At 38.7% G+C, this 19,115-nt stretch overlaps 1 protein-coding gene across 2 annotated transcripts in view; it reads right to left on the bottom strand.

Moving 5' to 3' along the window:
• Positions 1-19,115, bottom strand: part of LOC126298376 (TAR DNA-binding protein 43-like) — a 96,934-nt gene that overhangs the window by 25,869 nt on the left and 51,950 nt on the right. For both annotated transcript variants that reach the window (XM_049989684.1, XM_049989683.1), the window contains exon 3: positions 7,855-7,995. In XM_049989684.1, the coding sequence (XP_049845641.1) occupies positions 7,855-7,995 (141 nt within the window). The remainder of the gene's footprint in view (positions 1-7,854; positions 7,996-19,115) is intronic.

Raw genomic sequence — 19,115 nt, 5'->3', positions numbered from 1 at the left:
TGAGTGGTGTACTTATTTGTAATGAGATTCAAGTTTTCTTTGAAGCGTTCAGCTATTATATCATCTGAGTCAGGGCGTCAGTAGAAGGAGCCAATTATTATTTTGGTACAGCTGTTGAGTATAACCTCTACCCATAGTAATTCGCAGGAACTATCTTTTTCAACCTTACTACAAGATAAACCACTACCAACAGACACAAACACCTTCTTGATTTAATATATCCTTTCTGAACACGGTTTACGCCTCTGTAAAAATTTCAGCCAAATTTATCTTTGGCTTTAGCTAGCTTTCTGTCCCTATAATGATTTCAGCTTCAGTGCTTTATATCAGCACTTGAAGCTCTGGTACTTTTCCAGCACAGCTACGACAATTTACAACTACAATATCGACTGTTGCTTGGTCGATTCTCATCATTTCTTTGCCCTGTAGCCTTTGAGATTGGAGCCCTTTTTGATCTTTCCCAAGACTGTATAACCTAAAAAAATGCCCAGTCCACGCCATATAGCCCCCGCTACCTGTGTAGCCACCTCCTGTGTGTAGGGGACACATGACTTGTTTAGCGGAACCCGAAACCCCACTATCCTATGGAGCAAGTCGAGGAATTTGCAGCCTACATGGTCGCAGAACCGCCAGAGCCTCTGATTCAGGCCCTCCACTCGGCTCTGTACCAAAGGTCCGCAATCAGTCATGTCGACGATGCTGCAGATGGTGAGCTATGCCTTCATCTCACTAGCACGACTGGCAGTCTTCACCAACTCAGATAGTCACCGGAAACCAGAGAGAATTACATTGAATTGCTGCATTATGCTGGGCAGAAGCATGTCCGATAGAACATTAGGAGGTATTCCATGACTTTTGTCACCTCAGTGTACATTTTAAATGACTGAAGAATGTAAAGTATTACCCATACCAAAAAAGAAGCCATTTGCCATGACAATTATCCCCCACCCTGTGGTGTGGGGTTCACATCTTAATTTAACTGTACCTGTTCAATATCAGAAATCTAAATTTCATCAGTTGTTTCGGATGATAGCAATTGCCAAGTTGTTTTTGAACTGCATAATATCATCACACCACTCTCTGCTCTAGCTTTTAAATGTGATTCAGACACATATATTAGTAACACTACCCAAGGGAATTAATGATTTCATTGTGATCACATAACTACTGTTAAACTTTACAATCATGTTTAAATTACATTTGATGACTAAAACTGTTACAAATAACTTTCATATAAATGTATACACTGACTAAAATAAAAATTACAACACCAAAAAGTAATTAATGCAGAGTAATAAAATTTTGGGAATACATTTGTTTAGGTAACATATTTAAGTGATTAACATTGCAAGATCACAGGTTAATGTAAGCATGAGATAAAATCCACTGCAAATGTGAAATGCTGGTACACTGATAACCACTGTAGCCACCAGAAAGTTGAATCAAGAATGCAAACACGCATGCTTTCTGTTGTACAACTGCTGGATGTCAGTTTGTTGAGTGGAGTTCCATCCCTATTGCACTTGGTTGTCCAGTATGGGGACAGTTAATGCTGGTTGTAGATGGCAACTGGAGTTTTTATTTGACATGTTGCATGTACTCAATTGGAGACTGACCTGGCGATCAAGCAGGCCAAGGTAACATGTCGACACACTGTAGAGCATGTAGGGTTATAACAACAATTTGTGGGTGAATGTTATCTTGTTGGTAAACATTCCATGGAATGCTGTTCATGAATGGCAGCATAACAGGTCGAATCACCACAATGACACATACTTTACTGTCAGGGTGCGTGGGATAACCAAGAGAGTGCTCCTGCTGTCATATGAAATCGCCCAACAGACCATAACTCCAGGTGTAAGTCCAGTGTATCTAGCACACAGACAGGTTGGTTGTGAGCTCAACTGGCCTCCAGTAACCAACACACGGCAATCGCTAGCACTGAGGGAGAACCAGTTGTAATCCGAAAACACAACAGAACTCCACCCTGCCCTCCAATGAGCTCTCGCTTGACATCACTTCAGTTGAAAATGGCAGTGGTACCATACACCCTCGTGGCCACCGCTGCCAGCAGTCATGCACACCGGCTACATTCCTGCCAAGTCTTTCTGCAATATCGCAGAAGGAACATACAGCTTCTCATAGCCCTATTACACGGACTCGTTAAAACTTGGTGAAGTGTTGATAATGGCGCCTTTGTCACCTTAAAGGCATTCTTGCCTAACATCAACTCACCATGTTCAATCTCAAAGGTAACTAACGTTCATGACCATTAGTGTGCATTTAAGGTAAACCTAATTTGCATCTTCACAGTTGTGTTACTTGCACCAATCTTAGTCAACAGGTGCAAAATTTGGAGAGACATCTTTCAGATGTAGAAAGAAGCCTACCAACATTCATTTATGTCGCATAACTCCTTCTTGGTGTTGCAATTTTTTTCTGTCAACATTATTCTACTGGCTTTGACACATTGCTATCACTTGTAGAAATAATATTAATTTAACCTTCTACAGAGACAATTCTCAAATTATGGGTTTGGTAACACTGTACTCTTTAGCTCATTGTCAGTTTTGCTACTTTTAAATGTTTCTTTCTGATATAATTTAAGAGTAGTTCCTTGATATGTTAGTGCTGGTACATAAGAGAAAATGATGACGTATTTTATGCCTAATTTTATGCAAGAGGAACATTTGTATGTAATGATGTAATTTGCTATGTGCAACAACCGTGGATGCTGGTTGGCTGGTTGATTTGAGGGAGGAGTGAAATCACTGGTCCCATCGGATAAGAGGAAGGTTGGCTAAGGGAATAGGCTGTGGCCTTTCAAAGGAACCATCCTGTCATTTGCCTGAAGCGATTTATGGAAATCATGGAAAACCTAAATCAGGATGGCCTGACATGGTTTGAACAGTCAACCTCCCGAATTTGAGTCCGGAGTGCTAACCACAGCATCACCTCGCTCGGTCATGGATGTTGATGGTCAGTTACAAAATGGCTGTTTTGATAAAATTGTAGCTGATGGCTTCACTGGGAATACTACAAAGGTGATGAAATGAAGTACTTATTGAGACTCCCCTTGTCATTGTAGATAAAGTCCAAAACACCAGAAAATTACTGAACAGGAGCAGAAGATTTATGTCCTTCGGGTAGAGCTAAAACATGAAAAATCTTAAAGCTAAAAGGCGGGAGAGAGAGGAGGAGTAGGAGGAGAGAAAGGGTCTTGGTAAAACACTGTAAGTAAGGCTGAATTTTTTTAGCAGTTTTTAAAGCCAGTTACTCAACAGATTTTACCTGTTGGCAGGATTAAGAGAAGGAAAAGCTTCATATAGATGTAGACGAACGTATAGTGTAAGAGAACAATCCTAGGAACCATAGATAAGTTCTGAGATAAACAGAATAGGAAAGATAGTTCAGCTGCTAGGAAGAAACACAATGGGTGCTGGGCAACAACTGAAGCAAAATTAGGTTCAGGATATCAGGTAACAAATAAGAGTTAGACTTAGCCAGGTAATAGAAAACTTAGGATAAATGTGTAAGGGTTTTAGCAAACACAATTGTCTGTTTATAGATGGAGGAGCTGGAAATAGCCGGCCTAAGGATGTAAAACACATTATTAGACATGAACTGTACAAAATAAGAGTAATTATCTTATGGGGCTTTGTGGTGCCATGACCAGTTTTGGGCTAACTCTACTGTAAAGTGAGTAAACACAAAGCTGGGCAAGCTCCTTGGGATGACTGAGTTCTCATATTGCTGTTTTTCCCTTCTTCTTTTTCAGTGGCTCCTATAGGAAGATGGCATCATACATGTGAATAAGATGGATGAAGACAAGTTAGCAGATCTACTGGCAGAAAACATAAGTGGGTTCCCAAGCACACAAAGTGGTATGTCTGTGGTTGTTTGGATCAGGCAAGACAACTTTTTTATATTAAACTCCAAACTTAGACAGACAGTGTTACAGGAAATTAACCCTTTCACTGCTATAGAAATGCTCTCTGGATTCTGTGCTGAGCACAGCTTTTTTGGTGGCTGTACTGCTCGCCAAATGTTGAAACCAGTGCTGGGAGATGGCATTCTGGCCGCAATGAAATACTTATCATCTTCTTTTAAGAAAACTGTTCGCTGAAAAAATTGATTTTTGCACTGCAAAATAGTTATCTTATTTTAAGACAACTATTCACTGAAAAAAATTGATTTTTACACATCTTACAGTCTGATACCATCACTTGATAAAGGACTGAATTTCTTTTTGTTATTCATCATAGTTATTGCACCACATCAAATTAAGTAAAACATTGCACGGTATTTTAAAGAGTTTGCAGAGGTGAAAATGTATTGTGTATGCATGACCTCTGCATATGGTCAAGTTTAGGTCATCCACTGCAAGTGTACGAAATGTACTATGATAGTGAATTTTTATTTAAAACTGATAGCAAAACAATATCTCATTTTATTCTTGAGTTATTGACATTTTCTGATGGATAGTTGGATACGCTCATTACTGTCTCTGTTAATAATTAGTTATGTGGTCATAATAATCATCATATTTCATGAACGGTTCAAGGTATCAAAACAAGTTTTTTTGCAAATGACAGCACACAACACGGTACAATAAATACTCAAAAACTTTTCGTTCACCAAGATATGGAAGTAACTCGTCCTCAGCAGTGACAGGTTGGTGGCTCAGGATGCCTACAGACATCAGTATCATAGTAGACATGCATATACATGTCCACAGCACCAGGGAACTGTGAAGCAGGAGGTGTATACGTGTCCACAGCAGCAAAAGAGTTAAACTGACAGAGACTGCCAACCGGTCATGTGAGAATAGAAGAAAAACTGGAAATCAACTTACTTAATCAGAATATTGGGGTATTTGCGGGGGGAGGGGAGTGGATGTTAAAAATATACAAATCTATACATGCTACTGTTACAGTATATACGTCCTCAATAAATAATTTTGAAATGTTCAGAATTTATCTTTTGCCTTATTACTCTTGTCTGTTGGACTGGAAGAAATAAGGGATTATTGATGTGTGATGATTTTAATGTAACTCCCGTAAAGGAATATGATGAAATGTGATGTAAAGTTACTATTAGGAACTTGCACTTCAGTATTAGTCATAAATTTCCCTATTCGATTTGCTCAAGCTGGCAGTATGTTCATAGATAACGTATTCATACAAAAAGCTGAAACTAAACAAACATGTGGTAAATGGGTTGCCAGATCATGACATTACATAACTTAAATGCAGGTTCAGTATAGAAATGCTCAAAAGAAAACAGTGAGCATAATTAATAATAAAACTATCAAAGTTTTCAACAAATGCTATAAAAAGTGTTGGCTGGGGTGAAATTCACAGTAAGTCTAATTTCAAAATTTTTAGTAAATTGGTATCCATTATCTGAAAGGAGTGTTTCCAAAAATACAGTTAAACACAATACTAGGAAGTCCACAAGGAAACACTGTCTCACTAGTAGTATCATAGGAACCTTAAAAAAAAGGGCATTTACAAACTAACCAGAAGGATCAAGTTTTATTCTGTAAACATTACTGTAACAACCTCAGTAACAGTGTTCCCAGATATGTGACAGCACTGTCATGTTTTACAGACCAATGTTTGGGCCACTTACATTAGTGGCCAAAAAATATGTCTGTAAAATGACATGACAACACTGTCACAAAATCAGAAAAGTTTTCCTGAAGAGGACACAGCTGTAGAAACCTACTCTCAGACAGTGCTGTAACATATTATGAAAAGTTGTAAAAATATCCAGTATGTGTACCTTGTCAGAAATTGGCAGCTCAAACAATAAAATCAAATCAATATGGAGTATTGTTAAATAAGAAACCAGGAAAGAAAGAAAAAAAAGACAACACTATTTCTGTTACAGTCAATGGGAACATTTTTTTTAAAAGCAAGACGACAGAAAACTGGGTCAAAAGGTTCAGAAGAGAAAGCAAAACAGTACACTGAATAATCAAGACAGAGAAAATTAAGTGAAATGAAAATTTTTCACACATCACCCATGAAAATAAAGAAAATCATAAAAAAATCCTCAGTTTAATAAGCCACTGCTGCAAAATACTAACATGAATTCTTTACAGACGAATGGAAAAACTGGTAGAAGCCAACCTCGGGGAAGATAAGTTTGGATTCCATAGAAATGTTGGAACACGTGAGGCAATACTGACCCTACGACTTACCTTAGAAGCTAGATTAAGGAAGGGCAAACCTACGTTTCTAGCATTTGTAGACATAGAGATAGCTTTTGACAATGTTGACTGGAATACTCTCTTTAAAATTCTGAAGGTAGCAGGGGTAAAATACAGGGAGCGAAAGGCTATTTACAATTTGTACAGGATCCAGATGGCAGTTATAAGAGTCGAGGGGCATGAAAGGGAAGCAGTGGTTGGGAAGGGAGTGAGACAGGGTTGTAACCTCTCCCAGATGTTATTCAATCTGTATATTGAGCAAGCAGTAAAGGAAACAAAAGAAAAATTTGGAGTAGGTATTAAAATCCACGGAGAAGAAATAAAAACTTTGAGGTCCGCCGATGACATTGTAATCTGTTAGAGACAGCAAAGGACCTGGAAGAGCAGCTGAACGGAATGGACAGTGTCTTGAAAGGACAATATAAGATGAACATCAACAAAAGCAAAAAGAGGATAATGGAATGTAATCAAATTAAATTAGGTGATGCTGCAGGAATTAGATTAGGAAATGGGACACAAAGTAGTAAAGAAGTTCTGCTATTTGGGGAGCAAAATAACTGATGATGGTTGAAGTAGAGAGGATATAAAATGTAGACTGGCAATGGCAAGGAAAATGTTTCTGAAGAAGAGAAATTTGTTAACATCCAGTATAGATATAAGTGGCAGGAAGTCGTTTCTGAAAGTATTTGTATGAAGTGTAGCCATGTATGGAAGTGAAACATGGACGATAAATAGTTTGGACAAGAAGAGAATAGAAGCTTTCGAAATGTGGTGCTACAGAAGAATGCTGAAGGTTAGATGGGTAGATCTAATGAGGGGGTATTGAATAGAACTGGAGAGAAGATAAATTTGTGGCACAAGTTTGCTAGAAGAAGGGATCGGTTGGTAGGTCATATTCTGAGGCATCAAGGAATCACCAATTTAGTATTGGAGGGCAGCATGGAGGGTAAACATTGTAGAGGGAGACCAAGAGATGAATACACTAAACAGATTCAGAAGGATGTAGGTTGCAGTAGGTACTGGGAGATGAAGAAGCTTGCACAACAACAACAACAACAAAGTCCTCAAAAACAGAAGTTTGTATAGAGTTGATGATATCCACAATAACACATGTAAAAGTAGTGACCCTAAAATATGTAATGTTCTTAATTACATGTGTCAAATTCATTAATTCAAGATATTTTCTGTACTCACATTAAAATATGCCATTTTTAGGCTTCCCTGTAAGAAAGGTGCCTCGACTGATATCAATTATTGCTGTTAACTTGTTTCATTCAAAATACACAGCCGAAACAGACTTTGAGAATATGCTGATGGAAATATAATTTCTGATAAACAGAAGAAGTGTTTGTAAATGTAGTTGTTTCTGCTTAACAAGTCATTTCACACCACAAACAAATTCCTGATTGAATTTAAGTAGTAAATTACAACTTACAATTGACCAACATGTAACCACACAGATGTACTTTTTTAACTGTGTATACAATATTGTTTATCATGAATATGATCTATGGAACATGGAAACAACTAACATACATTTAGTATGCATTCCTGACTAAATTATTCTCAGTGGGCCAATGTTTAAGTTATGACAGCATGCAAGTTTAGTGATGGATCAAAAGACTGTAATAGCATACCTTTGAATTTGGGATCTTCACATCACACCACCTCCCATCAATCATATGCCTCTGTGCTAAAACACGCATCTGTGAATCGTAGTTTCCAAAACGGATAAATCCAAAACCTTTTGACTGGCCAGATTTGGGATCTTTCTTCACCTATAAAAGTAAACAATTTGATTAACAGAAAGCAGTTTTTAAAGCCAAACACTCATGTAGTGCAGTTAAATACATTATCTTAAAATATGATGATAAACTACAGTCCTCACAACTAGCAGCATTCAGCAAGGAAAAACAGAATATACATGTCGGTCATTTCAAGAGCTGATACACTATCAGCAGATCTCAAATACATTGACATATGCATTGTTTCATGTAGTGCAATAAGTTCTTGATATAAATATGACTCAAATACAAATCATAATTTCTCTTGTAGCCAGAACCATGGATTTTGTTCTGGACAAAGTTATCTAAAAGTCTTGTATGTCCCACTTTAGCCAAAATGTTCACTTCTGCCCCACATTTTGCAGCAGTTACCTAATCCAAATTCAGTTATCTTCCATTGAATCATCCAAGGATGACTAAAACTATCATAACTATGAAGGATATCTGGTTGCTGGCATTTTGCACCAACAAATCTCTACTAACACATAAAACATGGTCAATATGCATGAGAATAGTGTGACAAGATATGACAAATGCCATGGCCCTGTGCAGAACAAAATGGAGGCTCTTCCAAACAGAATTAATCTTTTTTTTTTTTAAAAAAAAAAAGAAAGAAAGAAAGAAATTTACATTACATGAAATGAGTGTATCAATAGTGTGAGAATTTTTCAGATTTCCCAATGGTCACTGCATAAATAGTTGCTGGTTAAATGATTCCAAATACTACAGTGCAAAGCAACATGCTAAATACCACAGTTATAATATTTTTGATTACATCTGGTCAATAAGTAAAGGGACAATGTCCTAAAGTAAATTTATAACCAAAGTGGTAGTAATATAACCACATTTATTTCATTGTTCGCCCACTGCTTGAATACTGCTCAGCAGTGTGGGACCTGCACCAGATAGGGTTGATAGAAGAGAGAGAGAAGATCCAACGGAGAACAGCATGCTTTGTTACAGGATCATTTAGAAATCGCGAAAGCGTTACAGAGATGATAGATAAACTCCAGTGGAAGACTCTGCAGGAGAGACGCTCTGTAGCCCGGTACGGGCTTTTGTTAAAGTTTCGAGAACATACCTTCACCGAAGAGTCAAGCAGTATATTGCTCCCTCCTACGTATATCTCGCGAAGAGACCATGAGGATAAAATCAGAGAGATTAGAGTCCACACAGAAGCATACCGACAATCTTTCTTTCCACGTACAATACGAGACTGGAATAGAAGGGAGAACCGATAGAGGTACTCAGGGTACCCTCTGCCACACACCGTCTGGTGGCTTGCGGAGTATGGATGTAGATGTAGATCAGAAAGCAAAAGCCTCATTATAATACACCATTCAGAACTCTACAAATGCTTTGTGGACTGTAGCATACAGCAAATCCATGAAATATCTGTAACTGTTATACGCTTATCATACATGATCCTTAACAATACCCCTCATGTCCTTGTCATGGAACAAGATACTGGAACTCTTTGAAACATTACCTCATTTGTTCTGGAAGCTGTGCAGATTCTTTTCCTATTGTCCTATCAGGAAGTAAAGGCTATTGAAGTCCCGGTTCAAAAGGGAACACACAAATGACAATGCAAAAGTTGTCAGAGATTCTTGTGTCTGTAAAAAGATCAAGGCATGAAGCATACAACTACCACTATCGTACCTTAGCCAAAGATCTTGCTGAGACCTCAAGAAAATTCTGGTCCTATGTAAAATCACTAAGCTGTTCGAAGGCTTGTATCCAGTCACTCATTGACCAGTCAGAATTGTACGAACATACCATTGTTTGAACATCGTGCAGACTCCCATATGGAAGACACTGTGATAGACATCCCTGGCATAAAGAAGCAATTGAAAGAGTTGAAAACAAATAAGTTGCCAGATCCAGATGGAACCCCAATTAGGTTTTACAAGTACTCTGCAACATAGGCCCCTTAATTTGCTTGCACTTATCACAAATCTCTCGCCCAGCACAAAGTCCCAAATGAGTGGAAAAAAGTGCAGGTGATTCTTCCTGTCTATAAGAAGGGTAAAATTACTGATCCACAAAATTACAGACAAATATCCTTAACATTGGTTTGCTGCACAATTCTTAAACATATTCTCAGTTTGAATATAATAAATTTTCCAGAAACAGAAAAGCTTCTGTCCATAAATCAGCACGGTTTTAGAAAGCTTGCCTTTCTCTCAAATGATACCCTGTGAACTATAGTTGAAGGGCAACAGGTAGATTTCAATATGCCTAGATTTCCATAAAACGTTTGACATGGTGGCCCACTGCAGGCTGTTAACAAAGGCACAAGCATACGGAATAGGTTGCTACATATATTAGTGGTTTGAAGACTTCTCAAGTAATAGGATCCAGTACATTGTCCTCAGAGTGAGTGTTAATCAGAGACAATGGTAAGGTCAGGAGTGTGCAATGGAAGTATGATAGGATCGCGATTATTCTCAATATATGTAAATGATCTTATGGGCAAACTGTGGCTGTTTGTTGATGACGCTGTGGTGTACATGAAGTTGTCACCACTGAGTGACTGTAGGAGGAGATAAGATGACTTAGGCAAAATTTCTAGTTGGTGCAGTGAATGGCAGCTAGCTCTAAATGTAGAAAACCATAAGTTAATGCAGATGAGTACGAAAAACAATCCCATAACATTCGAATACAGCATTAACAGTGTGCTACTTGACACAGACAGGTTGTTAACTATCTAGGTGTAATGTTGCAGAGTGATATGAAATGCAATGAGCAAGTGAGGATTGCAGTGGGGAAGACGAATGGTCCACATCAGTTTATTGGGAGAGTTTTAGCAACGTGTGGTTCCCCTGTAAAGGAGACTGCATATAGAACAGTAGTGCAACCCATTATTGAGAACAACTCAAGTGTTTGGGATCCACTCTTCCGGTTAGATTAAAGGAAGATACTGAAGCAATTCAGAGACGGGGTGCTAGATTTGTACCAGTAAGTTCAATCAACATGCCTGTATTATGGAGATGCTTCACAAACACAAATGGATATCCCTGGAGGAAAAGCGACATTCTTTTTGAGAAAAGCTACTGAGAAAATTTAGAAAACCTGCAATTGAAGCTCACTGCATAACAATCCTACTGCCATCAATGTACATTTCACATAAGGACCATGAAGATAAGAGATGATAAACAAGGGTTCATATGGAAGCATGTAGACAGCCGTTCTTTCCTTGCTCTATCTGCGAGTGGAACAGGAAAGGAAATGACTAGTAGTGGTAAAGGGTAGCCTCCGTCTCGCACCGTAAAAGCTTGTGGGGTATTTATGTATATGTAGATCATGGACTATACCACATCAAACTTCACACCCGACAGTGCTAGAAACCCTATTATTTGGAGGTTTTATCACACTTTTTGTCATAGTGTATATCTACTACACTATAAATGTCTGAGAAAACTTGAACAAGAAAATAATTGACATAGCTGCCAGAACCAGTGAAGTAGCCTGTCAAGAGTCCCAATATCTTTCCCACCACAAGGAACTGAGGGCTACTGTTAAGCATCACATATGATACACATGCCATGAAAGTGTGCAAATGGAAGAAAGTTAGAGTAGTAATCACTGCTTCTGCTACGTAAAATTCTGCACAAAAGAGAGCATTACACAATTTTGTACTGTGACACTGAAGCAATACACACATATTTTAGATGTTCATAACATACACAGGGATATACTTCATCACATACATCAGAAATCAAGTAATTCAATCAGTTACTTTATTATTGTGGATTTTCCAGTGTGAGAAGCAAATGAAGAACACACTGGGAAAACAAGTTGGCAACTCAAGAGAAAAGTGAACAAATGACATATCATTAATCGTATCTGTCAAACAGCAGCCAAAAATTCTAATGAAGATGAACAATGAAAGAATCACCAATATTATGATCACAGATAAAACTCCAAAACATCTAGTTAAGAAGGCAAATGAAATCCTAAGGAATGTGCTCTATGAGCATTATATAATTAATTAACTCTGAATATAAAGGAAATAAAATGAATTTCAGTATAAACTGGAAAAACAATTGTGACTCTCTAAACATAAATGGTAACCTATAGATTATGTAGCAAACAAAGGGTTTTGCGGACAAATATTGATTGCTGATTGACATGGAATAAATACACAGTGATGCTGGAAAAGAGAATGTTTATGTGAATGTAGCCTCTCCTGGCAAATACTCCTGGTGAAAAGTTCTTTGTTTTCCAGCTGGGTGCCATACTCATGTCGAGTGTCACGCTCATCATCTTCTGGCAAAGAGTCAAGGTAAGCGGTTGCTGTAATATTTGTACTAGTGGAGAAACCCTCCAACTGGCCATGAGTGGTCCTGTACTGTCAAGCCGACAGGTGGGGAGGGGGGTGACGCTACAGTGATGAGGGTAACGGGTGCTCCATTCACATCTATGAGTGGGCATTCTAGCTTTGTCTTGCGAGTCGAGTCAGACGGTGGTGGTCACACTCTTGTCATATTGCTGCTAACGCTGGATTCCATGCTGCACTTAGTTTGTATCCTTTGTCTCTGTTGAAAAGATCATTGTGTCCCTGTATTTCAATGGATTCCTTTAACATACTGTCCTAATATCCAGTTGCTCGACAAAGCACTTTGATGACCTGAAAGTCAAAGGTGTGGTCTTCTATGATGCTATCACTGATTTTTCTGTCTTTCTCAGTCACACATGCCTGATATGCTCCTCACAGCTGTTTTGAAATGCAGCATTGCATTTGCTCAATGAACTGTTGATCTCATTTGTAGGCAATGCTGTACATTCCTTTTTTTGTGGGTCATTTGCAGAGCCAAGCCACTTTTTTGTCTTCGTTGGACAACAGTTTATATGTTGGATTTTTTGAGCAGCCTCACAATTTTGGTTCAGAGTAATCCAAGGAATGGAAGGAAAACAAGTCTCTTGTCATCGTTGTCTTCATCTTCTTATTCTTCTTCCCAATTTTCAGCATCTTGTCTCTTCTTGAATGCCCTACTAATCTGTGCTTCACAGTACCCATTTTTGCGGAATACTTCTCTCAGGTGGTGTGGCCCATCTCGAAGACTACCTTTAATGCAGACATCTTGTGCCCTACGTACCACGGTGGTCAGCACTGTCTGCTGTTGTGCTGGATGGTGGTAGCTCATTACATGCAGGTACAGGTCTGTGTGCCTTCTCCCTATATACTGAATGGACTAGTGTATCATTAACCATCTTCCTTATTGGTATGTCCAAGAAAGGGAAACAACTATTCTCCTCTATTTCCACAGTGAAAGTGATGTTTTGAGGCAGTCCAGAAACTCATCCACAGCCTGTCTGCCATGCTCCCATATCATCGACACAGCAGAAGAAGTGCTTGGATTTCTGGCGAGCAGTTTGAAGAGCCACCTCCTCAAAGTGTTCCATGTATTGGGTTGGGATCACTGGAGCCAGTGGTGATCCCATGGCCTCTCCATCCATCTGTTCATAAAACTCTCTGTTGAACTTTAAGTAGGTTGTCATCAACGCATGTTCGAAGAGTTTAATTATTTGTGGCTTGAAATATTGAGACAAGAATGAAAAAGGAGTCTTGCAGAGGTAGTTTCATGAATAGCAATGTAAAGTCAAAACTAACGAACAAGTCATGTCTTTGTAATCACATGTCTGTACATATTTTCACGAAATCAGCTGAGTTCTTTACTTGATGACTAGTGTCCCACAAGCAGTTTTAGAGGTGCCACCAGATATTTGACCTGTCTGTAATTGTGTGAATTTATGGTGTCAAGTAATGGCTGTAGAGGTGGCCTTTCCTTGTGGGCTTCCATCAATCAGTAAAGGCATAGTGTTTCTGGACCCTCTGGCTGATCTGGCTTCTTCAGTGGAGCCACGGTTTTCCTGGGCATCATCGAGATTAGATCCACTTTGATCTTCCTGTAGGTGGGGGACATTACGAGGGTGGTTTAATAAGACTGCTAAAAAACAAAAAAAAAAAATGTTTGTTTCATAAACAACTAATCTTACTTCTCTACAGTCTCCTTGGAGGGATATACACTTGATCCAGAGATACTCCAGCTTTTTCTTTCCATCGGAAAAATAGGTTCTGGCAAACTCTGCAAAATACTCATTAACTGCAACTATCACTTTCTCATTTGATGAAAATTTCTTCCCAGCAAGCCAAAGTTTAAAGTTCAGGAACAGGGAGAAGTAACTTGGGACTAAGTCTGGAAAACAGTTTGGATGAGGAACCAATTCAAAACCCAATTCATGCACTTTAATTGTTCTTGTCACTGATGTGTTGGATGGTGGCTTATCCTACTCAAAGATAATTTTTTTTTTTTGCATGCCAATCTTCGTCTTTTTTCAGCCAATTCAAGTTTCAAAAGCTCCAACAATGAAGTATAATAGGATCCAGTTATGGTTCCACTTTTTTCCAAATTAGCTATGAGGATATTCTTCAGGAATCTCAAAAAATGGTGGTCATCACCTTACTAGCTGACAAAATGGTCTTTGCCTTCTTTGGTGCACTTCCACCAGCCTTTGTCCACTGTTTTAACTGCCATTTAGACTCTTGGTGTGAAATGATGGCTCCAGGTTTCATCAACAGATCACAAATTGGCACAAAAAGTTTTGTGATTAAACATCGGAAGACAGTGTTGAAATGCTGTGCTGAATGCACTTTTGGTCAACTGTGAGCAATCGTGGCACCAACTCTGAACACAGTTTCTTCAAAGCCAACTCTCCGTGCAGGATATTATGTACTCACACAGCTGAGATGCCTACAATCTCAGCAATTTCATGAGTTTTTATTTGTCGGTCTTGCATTACCATATCATGGATTTTGCCAATGATTTCCTTTGTGATGACCTCAATTGGACAGCCAAAGCATGTTTCATCTTTGGTGCTTGTCTGACCACATTCCAAAAGTAAACAGTCTTCAATGACAGTGCAAAGTCCATGGGATCTTCATGCAATTCTGTTTTGACTTGTGTAGCAGTCCAACCCTTCAAATGAAAATGTTTAATAATAGCACAAAACTCAGTTTCCTCCCTTTCCAATCACAGTTGACACACACAAAAATTCAAACAGCTGTCAACAAATAACTGTACACTGTACATTCTTGAAATTCTTTATTCAATCCTTGAAACAATCCTGCAAAAGATGCAACAAAAATGTCCCATTATTTACCAGGCTTATCAAACCACCTTTGTGCTCATGGAGTAAAGGAAGCAGTCCAAGGTGTGTCAATGGAAGAAGCAGAGGAGATCCACATGAAACCTGCAGGGTCATCAACAACTCCTGACTTCCAGAAGCGAACATGACTGTGGCAGGACAGGAGGCTAGCAGGACAGAAGGCTATCCAATCACTGACAGAGGATGCTGACATTATGGTCCTTCCAGCAGGCAAAGGGGATGCTACAGTGCTGATATGCACCGATGACTACCATCATACAATTGTCTTACTCTACAGGACCCAGCCTACAGGAAGCTCAAGAAGGACCCAATCTCGAGGATGACCAAGAATCTGAGCCTCTGCTGAAGAATTCTAGATCTACCAGAGGCAGTGAAGAAACAGTTGTGTCCCAGTGTGCCAACAACTACCACACCTGTACAGACTGCCAAAAATCCTCAAGAAAAGGATGCCTCTGTAGCCAATATTCAACACTGTCAATTCATCAGTTCTCACAGTCACAGACTGGCCAAATACGTGGTGACACTGTAGTCATCATGTAAAGAACTCTGGCAATTTTGTGAAAGTACTTAAGGACATGCAATTATAAAGACAAGACCTGCTCCTAAGTTTAGATGTTACATCGCTATTTGTGAAAGTACATCTCCAAGCCTTCTTGATGCTGCTTTCTCAACATGTCAATCCACAAATAGTTAAATTCTTTGAACATGCCCTGATGACCACCTACTTCAAATGCAACTAAGAGTTTTGTGAACACATGGACTTTTGTGATATGGAAGCATGGGAGACAGGCACTGGACAAGTTTCTGAACCACCTTAACAGCATCTACCAAGACATTGCTTTCACTATGGAAATAGAGGAGAATAGTTGTTTCCCTTTCATGGAAATACTAATACGCAAGAATGTGGATGGTACACTAGGCCATTCAGTATATAGGAAGAAGGCACACACAGACCTGTACCTGCATGCCACGAGCTACCATCATCCAGCACAACAGCAGACAAAGCTGACAACCCTTGTACATAGGGCACAAGTCACCTGCAACAAAGACATCCTCCAAGATAAGCTATAACACCTGAGAGAAGTATTCCATGAAAATGGGTACAGTGTGACACAAATTAGCAGGGCATTCAAGAAGAGAGAAGATACTGAAAACCAGGGAGAAGAAGAAGGCAAGCAAACTCCCTTTCCTTTCATATCACGGACCACTTTTAGACAAAACTGCGATGCTACTTGAAAAAATCCAACATATAAACCATTTTCTGACCGTGCCAAAGACGAAAAGAGTGGCTTAGCTCTGTGAAAGACCCACTAAAAAGGAATGTGTCAGGAAAATACAATATGGCCTGCAAATGTGGCCATACATTGGGCAAACACAGTGCTGTATTTTGAAACAGCTGTGAGGAGCACATTAGGTATATACGACTGAGACATTAAAAAAAAATCAGCGATAGCAGAGCATAGCTTCAAAGAACCTTTGAATTTTACAACACCAAGGTTCTCTGTCAAGCAATCAGCTACTTGGACAGCATAATAAAGGCATCCAATGAAATACAGGGACACAGCAATATTGTCAACAAAGACGAAGGACAGCAACTGAAGGCAGCAGGGAATGTGGCATTATCAGCAATACAACAATACCATGAGAGTGCGATCAGCAGTGTCCAACTCACAAGACACAGTCAGAATGCCCACACAGAGATGTGGATGGAACATCCACTACCCCCACCACTGCACCTCATCCCCCTCCCGGTCCACCAGCTGGAAAGTACGTGGCCACCTGTTGCCAAGTGGAGAGGGGTACTCCACTAGTATAAATATTACAGCCTCCATATATCTTTACAATTTGCCAGAAGATGACAAGTATGGCACTCGTTGAAATGTTGCTGTGTTTTAACATTGCTATCTGGCTAGAAACATGAGAGCTTTTCACAGAGGTCATCAGCATGTTATGCCCTTAGGGGCCTACCATCAGCGTTTAACAGCCTGTGTCTTACGCTGACTTATTGTTCCTATGTATACTTAATTCCCGAATTATGAAATGAGGATCAAATGCACAAAACATGAAAAAAATTTCAAACTGCAGAAAATGGCTGTAAGGATAACAACTAAAATAGTAGTTCAAGGCAACATAAAGGGGGAAAAATGGGTATCCGCACCAGGAGAATTCACCTACCAAGCTTTGTGCACATTATGAAAAACAACTGTACATATGTGACAAAAAGGCCTATCTATATGATTGTGGGATAGGTGTTAGCTTGTACTGACATTTACCAACAAAAAACAAACAAAATGCATTCTCTATCAGGGATTAAAATTGTATAATGATTTGGCCAAAGAGACAAAAGAGAGGACAGAAATACATTTAGTAATATTATATATATATATATATATATATATATATATATATATATATATATATATATATATATATATATATATATATGAAAGCAGTCAAACTGTCTGTATTAAATAATGCATAAAGGTTACTCAGTGAACTGAGAGTAGTGGTTAATAATAATAATAATAATAATAATAATAATAATAATAATAATAATAATAATAATTTCTAGAACATAGTACTAATGACTTGCCACTTTTATGAGTTCAACATCTCACTCATAATGAGGCGACGTGGCTACAGCTTTTCGGACATGCAGAAGGGAAGACGTGGAGATGTAATAGGGGTGTGACAGCATGCTCATGGTTCAGAAGTCACCTGTGAGTGTGTGAGAGTTGTGTACACTCAAAATCATGAGTGTGAAAAGACCAGGTAAATCACGGTCACCTTCAGCTCGTCTACCTAATTTATTGGTGGATGCAGCAGGAAGTAAAAGAAGGCTAGAAACATCAAATTCTGAACTCATAGTACAGCAACACGAAAAAATATAACCTTCGGTCTGCATCAAAAGGTACAAGTTCAGTAGAGCCAGATGTGTGAGAAACTGTTGAAATACGTAATTTTTAACAATGATTTACTGCTACCCTGGAGGTATATAGACAAACTGTCAGAACTGACAATGAAACTGCAACTTGAGAAATAATTTTCAAGAAAAATATGTTTTGAGGAACAAAGCTAAAGTTTAGAATAAAACAAGTAGAAGAAAAAGAAATTAAGATGTTTTGAGTGAAGAATATGATAAAGTGCTGAAATTCAAGGGGAAAAAAAGTAATCAGTGCTTACTGCTCTCACTCAAGTATGATGTAAGTGTAAATGAGTGACAAAATCTTGGGCCAAGAGTCTTTAACAGAAGTTCCAAAATTATAGTTCGAAGGAGTCTTAGTTCACACTTATACGGAATGACACACTTCATATTTCTGCTATAGTCTTTGTATGCCATAGTCACTATAACTCCAATAATAAACTCAAACAATAAGCATCCAGTTCTGACTCCTGATCAAATTACTGGGGAGTTATGTACTTGTGCAGGTGCGCGGTGGCACGTGCGCGCGCACACGCGCACGCACAGAGACTACAAAACTACATAATTTTAGACCAACCGTCCCTCAAATATCAAAACAGATTAGTACATACCTGGGTATTTCTAAAACACTTCCTAACTGTTTGTAAATCAAAAATAATTTACCTAATACAGTCTAATAAAATATCTCCTACAACAGACCTACAAATCAATATTCTCAAAAACTTGCTAACTGGAACTAAGTAGTTATGCTACGCAACAGTATTTTCCATTCATTCCTCAACTCTGTATGGAAAGTCCTCAGAGTTGACATACTTCTTGTGTACACTAGGTAAGTACTATCATTCATGAGACGCCAGGCTATAAGTTAAAACAAAGTGTACAGGAAAAACTACTCAAAAAGTAATCACTGTACTAAATTTCACTCAGTATATATACACAAATTATTAACATAGCAATTTTTGGCGCTAACTCATTTCCAACTTAGTGTCTATGCAGTACCACACATTTCTCCCTTCCT

Source organism: Schistocerca gregaria, chromosome X, assembly GCF_023897955.1.
Source record: "Schistocerca gregaria isolate iqSchGreg1 chromosome X, iqSchGreg1.2, whole genome shotgun sequence".
NCBI classification, from domain to species: Eukaryota; Metazoa; Arthropoda; class Insecta; order Orthoptera; family Acrididae; genus Schistocerca; species Schistocerca gregaria.
This window is presented reverse-complemented; position numbering and strand designations above follow the sequence as displayed.